This window comes from Myotis davidii, unplaced genomic scaffold (assembly GCF_000327345.1).
Source record: "Myotis davidii unplaced genomic scaffold, ASM32734v1 scaffold431, whole genome shotgun sequence".
Lineage (NCBI taxonomy): Eukaryota > Metazoa > Chordata > Mammalia > Chiroptera > Vespertilionidae > Myotis > Myotis davidii.
In genome coordinates, this window is record NW_006282878.1 from 90,274 (window position 1) to 98,451 (window position 8,178).

General features: G+C 44.7%; 2 protein-coding genes across 4 annotated transcripts in view; both read right to left on the bottom strand.

Moving 5' to 3' along the window:
- The window catches only part of AURKC (aurora kinase C), a 6,500-nt gene extending 5,999 nt beyond the window's left edge, over nucleotides 1-501 (bottom strand). The window contains exons 1-2 of the mRNA XM_006753304.2: nucleotides 356-501; nucleotides 152-246 (exon numbers count right to left, since the gene is read on the bottom strand). Coding sequence (XP_006753367.1) covers nucleotides 152-246; nucleotides 356-501 — 241 coding nt within the window. The remainder of the gene's footprint in view (nucleotides 1-151; nucleotides 247-355) is intronic.
- Nucleotides 1-8,178, bottom strand: part of ZNF805 (zinc finger protein 805) — a 59,971-nt gene that overhangs the window by 45,613 nt on the left and 6,180 nt on the right. Inside the window, exons 3-4 of one of the 3 annotated variants that reach the window (XM_015561781.1) lie at nucleotides 7,496-7,603; nucleotides 3,244-6,254 (exon numbers count right to left, since the gene is read on the bottom strand). The exons of 1 other annotated variant lie outside the window; for it this stretch is intronic. In XM_015561781.1, the coding sequence (XP_015417267.1) occupies nucleotides 4,624-6,254; nucleotides 7,496-7,603 (1,739 nt within the window). In that variant the 3' untranslated portion in view covers nucleotides 3,244-4,623. Of the gene's footprint in view, nucleotides 1-3,243; nucleotides 6,255-7,495; nucleotides 7,604-8,178 lie in introns of those variants that run through there. One more of the 3 variants, XM_006753300.2, reaches the window with a different exon arrangement.

Sequence of the window (8,178 nt, forward strand, 5' to 3'; positions counted from 1 at the left end):
CGGCTGGGGGGCTCCCGGGCGGCGCTGACCGGGCCTTTTATAGTTCGCGCCCTCGCCCCATTGGCTGAGCGAGGAGTTTCCTGTCTGTTCCCATTGGTTGACATTTCTGAGGGGCAGGCAGCCTGCCCAGTAGAAGGGACAGGGATGGTACCGAGGACGCTGGGCCAATGAGATGGCAGCGCGGAAACCGGAAGAGGCGGGGCCTTGGGCGGGGGCGGGACGTGCTGGGAGCTGAAGAGTCGGGAGCTGAGGTAGCAGGAGGAAGTGTCAGGAAGCAGCCAATGGGAGCGCGCGGAATAAGTGCGTGCGGGATGTAAAGCGACCCCGGAAGCTGCTGGGATATCTTGAGCGGTACCTTGTGCAGTTGGAAAACTCCAGAACCGCGCGTGCGCCCGAACGGCCCGTTTGAAGGTCCTGTCCAGTTTCGGCTACTCCCAGGACCTCGTCATCACGCACGTAGGTACCTGAGGGCCCCCGAAGTTGGTGCCTCTGCCCCCACATCCTGTGCTCCCCGCCCACCCAGACACCTGTTTACTTGGGGGACGTTTGCAGAAGTGTCAACATTCGATGAACTTGAGTTCCTTTGGAGGCAACAGGATAAATTGTTGGGTAAATGTAATTTTAAAAGAAAAAATCTAACCGAGAACCTCTCCACAATAGTCGGGTAATAAAACTGTTATTTTAAAATTCTTTATTGATTTTAGCGAGAAAGGGAGACATCGATGATGAGTGCATAAGTGGAACAAATTGATGTTTCTCTTTTCCTCTCTCTAAAAACGATGTGAAAAATACATCTCTTATTCCTTGCTGGTGGGTGTGCAAAGTGGTATAGCTACTTTGGAAGACAGCTTCAGATACCCCACTGCTAGTTGGCGCAGCGAACGTCACAGTGAACGCCACAACATCAGCCCAGCATCACGTGTCTCACTCGTTCCCTTTTGATTTGACATACGAGTACTTTGAGTTACGAGCTCCGTCATGGAACGAATTAAACTCGTAAGTCAACGCCCCACTGTATATGCAAATCTTCAGCCGTTTTGACTCTTAAGGGGTGGTGGTTCATGTGCCCATGTGTTCTGTCTAAACAGTGGTTTATGCTCGACACCTGCTCTGCCCTGGGAACTGGAATTCTGTATGGCAGGTGTGCCGCCTAGAACCCTGGGCCCTGAGTCTCCAATGAGCTTCCCTGGCAGACATTTCCATCCGGGGTCACTGTCCCTCAGTGGAGCTTCAATCAGCATGTCCTGTGTGACTTCCGAGGCAGGACTACTGAAAACAGTCCCTGGTCTCTGGATTCGAGTCCTCGTGCCTTTTTCCTGGGCTGTTTGCTCTGATCCTTTCTGCTGTAATAAATCATAGCATTCTATGGGGTGGGGGGTGGGGAAGGAAACGTATGTAATACTTTCAACAATAAAGAACGTAAATTAAGCCCTAGTTGGTGTGGCTCAGTGGATAGAGCATGGGCCACCAGACTGAAGGGTCCCAGATTCGGTTCAGTCAAGGGCACACACCCGGGTTGCGGGCTTGTTTCCCAGTAGGGGGAATGCAGGAGGCAGCCAATTAGTGATTCTCATCACTGATGTTTCTATCTCCCTCTCCCTTCCTCTGAGAAATCAACAAAAATGTATTTTAAAAAAATACACAGAACTGCCTGTATTAATACTAGATACAGCATGCTTCAAAGGTAAGGGAATGAACAGAAGAAAAATGAGATACGACTTAACGATAAAAGGGTCATTACGCTAAGACAACATAGAGATCCTAAGTATGTTTGCACCAAACAACAGAGCTTGGAAATACCTGAAGTTAAGACTGATAAAACTTAAAGGAGGAACAGACAACTCTACAATTATCCTGTCGGAGTTCAATGCCCCTCTTTCATCCATTGATAGAAATACTAGACAAAAAAAATTCAGCAAGGATATACAAAATCTGAATAAGAATGACAGAATTGGACATACATAGAAACACCACCCAATGACAACAGGGCATTCTTTTCAAGCAGCCAAACTGAATATTCAAGAAGATAAACCATATCCTGGGTCATAAAACAGGCTTTCAAAAATTTAAACAGTGAGGCCAAATGGGAAACAAACTAGAAATCAGAAACAAAAACACAGCATGAAATACTCCCAACATTAGGAAATAAAACATTATACTTCTAAATAATCCATGATCAGAGAGGAAGTCGCTAAAGGAGTCAAGAAATATTTAGAACTGAACAAGTTGTAATCAAAACATATGAAACCTTATGGAATGAAGCTAGAATAGTGCCCCGAAGGAAGTTTATGGAACAGCTGACTCTTGAATAATGCAGGTTTAAAGTTTGTGGGTCCTCTCATATGCAGAAATCTGCCTAAAGGGCCAAGTGTATTTTTGATCTGCGTATGTAGACAGCTGACTAGTTATACCCCGTTTTTCAGTTGTACTTAATATTTACATTAGGAAAGGAAAAAAAGTTTAAAACAATAGTCTCAGCACCCACATAAAAAATACAAATAGCAAAATTCAACCAAAACAAGTGGAATAAAGGATATAATACAGACCAGAAATTAGAACAGAAGAAGAAGAATATGGGGAAATCAATGGTATAAAGTACAGGTTCTTCAAAATGGTCAATGAAATTGATAAATGTCTAAGAAGATTGACACATTTCCAAAATCAGGAATAAAATGGGATATAAGTACAGATCCTGCTGCCATTAAAAAAATAAAAGATTATTTCAGGGAGAACCGAAGATGGCGGCATAGGTTAACACCAGAGATTGCTGCCTCGAACAACCAAATCAAATTAAGCTTGATCCAGGGAAAGGACAACGTCCAGAGCCACAGGAGGGCTGGCTGAGTGGAAATTCTACAACACCAGAAATTAGAACAGAAGAAGAAGAATATGGGGAAATCAATGGTATAAAGTACAGGTTCTTCAAAATGGTCAATGAAATTGATAAATGTCTAAGAAGATTGACACATTTCCAAAATCAGGAATAAAATGGGATATAAGTACAGATCCTGCTGCCATTAAAAAATTAAAAGATTATTTCAATCAGGACTACAAACAAAATAGAAAATTTAGATGACCTGCAACAATTCCTTGAGAGGACCAATTATACAATTTATCCAATATGAAATATATATTCTCAATTGTTCCATACTTACCAAAACCAGATGAGTTTTTAAAAGACAAAGAAGAATGAGAACTATACATCATTATCACTCAAGAAATTAGAAGAAAACTTCAACAAGATATATTCAAATGGAATGCTTTAATATGGTATATAAAAAGAATTATACTCCACAACCAAGTGGGTTTATTGCAAGAATACAAGGCTGGTTCAATATTCAATACTCAATGCAATACCGTAGTATCAACAGGATATGGAGGAAAAAAATCGGATGATCATATCAATTGATGCAGACAAAGCACTTGACAAAACCCAATACCTATTCATAACAATAAAGATCTCAGCAAATTAAGAATAGAGGGAAACTTTATAAATTTGATATGAAAACTTACAGTTAGTATGGTACTTAATGACGAAAAACTGAATGTTCCCTCCACTAGGTCTCAGGAACCAGTCAAGGATGTCCTTCCTTACTACTCCTATTCAACATCATACTGAAGCCCTTGCCAGTGCAATGAGAAAATAACAGAATAACAGGTATACAAATTGGGAAGTAAGAAATAAAACTAGTTGCAGTTGACATTTCTAGGTAGAGAACCCAAGGATTCTATCCAAAGAAATGGCTAATAATGAGTGAGTTTAGCAGGCTACCAAAAACACCCCCTCCAAAAATAATTACATTATTGTGTACTACCTAAGATCGCGTGGAAAATTTAAATTTAAAAATCAATGCCACTACCACTCAAAAACAAAAACCTAGATAAAATGCTAATGAAATCAAGAGTTGTTAATTAAATGTAGTCATATCATATACTTGTTCATAATGCTGATTCTCAAACAGACCTACATTGTAAATCAACTTCTAACAAAATGAGAGTAAGATTTTTTTTGGTAAGAATAGACAAACTTATCTTAAGATTTATATGAAAAGTTAAAGAAACTAGGAAAGCTAAGTCAATTTCAAATAATGTATAGAGAGGGATCACTTTACTGAATTTTAAGATTTACAGTCTAGTACAGAAATAAAACAATAAATAGGAATTTAAAAAAAGGTTTTATGTCTTAAAATCACATAATTTTTAAAAAAATCTAAGCCTTAACAGTCTTAACTGGTATGCCCTTTCATATGTGTATCCTTTTCTTAAATACTTGCCCTCAACTTCTAACTCTCCTGACACTAGACAACAATGAATGTATACAAAACACACCAAGGATCGAGGCCTTTCACCCCTGAAACAGCATTCCTCTTGCCCCAAGTAAACTAGGTAATCCACGACAAAGTGCTGTAGGCGTAACAGAGAAGTCTCATTGCATTTTCTCTACTAAAAAAACAAAATTCCTGAGATATACTGCGATGTAAACTAAGTAAAAAGATGGAGGCGAAGGGTTCCTTGGTGCATGCCCTCATAGAGAAATCCTCAGATGAGAATAAGGCTCTAGGCTGGGTCACTTTCTAAAATGTGTCTTCATGTGACAGTGATGATCTGCAGCAATGATCTTTCTCACAGTGAAGATCCTTGTGGGGTCTCTCTCTGGTAAGTGCAGTCAGACGCTGTGGTGGATGTTTTCTCTGGCAAAAGATTTTCCTCGGCGTTTACATTCAAAAAGTCCTTCCCCAACAGGAGCTCTCGGAGCGTGAGTGCAGTCTGACCACTGGGGAAGGGCCTTTCCACGTGTGTGACACTGACAGGGTTTCTCCCAGAATGCATCCTTTGATGCTGGGTGAGGGATGAGCTGCGACTGAAGGCCTTCCCGCACTCACTGCACTTATAGGGCTTCTCCCCGGTGTGGATGATGGCGTGTCGGATGAGGTTAGTGCTCCAGCAGAAGGATTTGCCGCACTCCATGCACTCATAGGGCTTCTCTCCGCTGTGAATCCGCTGGTGCCTCGTGAGGCCTGACCTGCGGTTGAAGGCCTTCCCACACTCACCGCACTCATAGGGCTTCTCTCCAGTGTGGATGCTGAAGTGCCGGATGAGGTCTTTCCTGGTGCTGAAGGCTTTGCCACACTCCTTGCATTCAAAAGGCTTTTCTCCAGTGTGGGCCCTCTTGTGCAGGATGAAAGTGGAGCAGTGGGTGAAGGCCCTGTCACACTCCGTGCACACAAAAGGCTTCTCCCCGGTGTGGATCCGCTGGTGCCTCTTGAGGTACGACCTGTGGTTGAAGGCCTTCCCGCACTCGAGGCACTCAAAGGGCTTCTCCCCCGTGTGGATGACGTAGTGGTGGATGAGGGCCGCGCTCTCACAGAAGGCTTTCCCACACTCACTGCACTCATAGGGCTTCTCCCCAGTGTGAGTCTGCTGGTGCCACATGAGGTATGACTTGTGTTTGAAGACCTTTCCACACTCGAAGCACTCATAGGGGTTCTCGCTGCTGTGGACGATGTGATGTCGGAGAAATCCTGGCCTGTGTCGAAAAACTTGCCCACATTCTTTGCAGACAAAGGATTTTTCTCCAGTGTGTCTCCTCTTATGCAAGACAAAATTGGAGCGGTGGGTGAAGGCCTTTCCACATTCATTGCACTTATAGGGCTTCTCTCCACTGTGAATCCGCTGGTGTTGTGTCAGGTAGGACTTGCGGTTGAAGGCTTTCCCACACTCCATGCACTCATAGGGCCTCTCCCCTGTGTGGATCATGTGGTGTTGAAGGAGGTGCGTGCTCTTAATAAATGTTTTTCCACACTCTGTGCATTCATAGGGCTTCACTCCAGAGTGAATCTTCTCATGTCCCGCAAGAAGGTGTTTCTTGTTAAACACTTTCCCACATTCATTGCATTTAAAGGTATTTTCCTCTTCTTGAATCATGGGATCTTTACGTAATTCATGTGAGCCATGGTGAAGGACAGCACCGCCCGGAGGAGCTGGCTCCTGCACAGTCCTCACACACGCACCATCAGGTGTCCCGGAGCCGCCATGTTCAGGGCTCCCAGGGAGCCTCTCCCTCGGAGGGTCTATCCCTGGTCTCACGTGTCCTTCCTGCAGGGACACTTGTGACGGGCCGCGCTGATCCTTGGCTTGGTCTCCCTGGAAGTCCGCTGGAACTTTCTGTGTTAGTTGTTCCTGGACTGAGAATCTCTCGGACAGGGCGGGCTCACAAGCGGTAGATTCTGTGGTCTTGAATTTTTCTTTGTCACCTGAAGAAATCCAATACACAGAAAGGCCTGTTAGTCATGTCAACCCCGAAGAAACAAAACCAGCATTTCAGTGAAAACATGGAAATGGAAACAGTGCCCGTGTCTGCTGTGCTTTGCTGCCTCTGACGCCCAGGCCTGTGATCTCGCTCCTGGTCCCTGGACTGGAGACACCACGAGCCTGCCTGGATGAGAGGACAGAGTGTCTGGAGTGGAGACACAGCCACAACTACAGACAGGACGCGGCTGTACCGAATAATGATGTGTGTTCCAAGTTTCCTCGGAGCAAGGACAGCCCACGCTGCTACTTGAACACTCGGAAAGGACAGCTAATGCCACCCTGATGGAAGACAGGAAGTGCATAGTACAAGATCTACTCCCCCCACAGAAAAGTGTGGTCTTTGTCCCAACTCCAAGGATGTAACCTCTAAATTCTGGGTATTTCCAGAGTGACAGGCGTGTCTTGGTTATTCCTGGAAGGCCCCTGGGAACGTACCATAGTTTCTGACAAGTATGTCAAAGTCCCAGCCAGCAGGCTGCATGCCTCCTTTATTTAAACGTTTGACATGCTTGGTTTACGACAACAGATAATGCACTATGGGCCCCTAATGTAAGGAGATGACTCGGAGTAAGGCCTGGCCACATCACAAAGACCAACCTTGTGATTAGAAAGTTGGGGCTCAGAGCCACAAGGTATCATCAACTGGACCTTTGGGAAGGAAAGGAGGGCTGGAGATTGAGTCCCACTAGCAAAGGTGCAGTGACACCTCAGTGGAAATCTGGACACTGAGTCTTGGAGTGTGCGAGTGGGCTACACCCTGTGCTCATGCCGCCCTACACAGATGCTGGCTGAGGAGTTGCCAAGGACACAGAATCTTCGTGTTTGGAACACTTTCAGCCCCACATTCCTCATCTCTTCTAATCTGTGTCCTCTTAAATATGATAGTGAGTACAATGGGTTTCAGGGAGTTTTCTGAGTCTTTCTAGCAAATCTTTGAACCTGAGAGTAGTTTTGGGAAATCCTTGAACTTGTCTCTGGCGTCAGGAGGCCTGGGCGCACATGGCAGTCTTGAGTTCTGTGTCCTTCCCTCTTGGTTTGGCTAATACTGTGAAGGGAAAATCGGGGTTTCCCAATGGAGGTGCCCTCGATATGAGTCCCACTGGCACCATCATAATCTGCCACAGAGAAAGGGGAGGGGCACTACAGAGCATGAGTGGACGGTGCTGAGAAGCCAGGGACTGACCAGTGGGGACAGACTCGGGGACAGTGAGCACTCCCGGACAGGGCTGAACACACTGAGCCTGGTATCCCTGAGGAACAGTTTGGTGAAGAATGACAAAATACACGTGATCTATATGGAGAAAATGATAGTATTAAAACCAAGGTCTATTAGTGAAGGATTTGATAATATAAAACCAACAATTCTACCCAGGTCAATACATAAATTCAATATAATCCCGTCACCACAGAACCCAAAGATCTGATTGTAGATGTGCATGAAAGACCAGAAGTAAGACTAAAGAGTACAAGGAGAAGAACACCTACCCGATCAGATAGTACTCTTAGAGGATTACAGAGTTTAAGACCTGGTTGTACAGGCACAGAGAAGACAAACAGGTGTTGGAAAGAGAATAGAGAGCTCAGAGTTCAGGTGGTGGTTAGTGTCATCCCATAAGCCAAGGTTGTGGGTTTGCTCTCCGGTCAGGGCACATACAAGAATCAACCAACGAATACATAAGTGGAGCAACAGATGGATAGGCCTCTGTCTCTCTCTTCCTTCCTCTCCCTCTAAAATAATAGTAATAGTAATAATAATAATAATAATAATAATAAAGTAAAAAAGTGGCACTAGCCGGTGTGGCTCAGTGGATAGAGCATTGGCCTGCGGACTGAAAGGTCCTGGGTTCGATTCCGGTCAAGGGCACC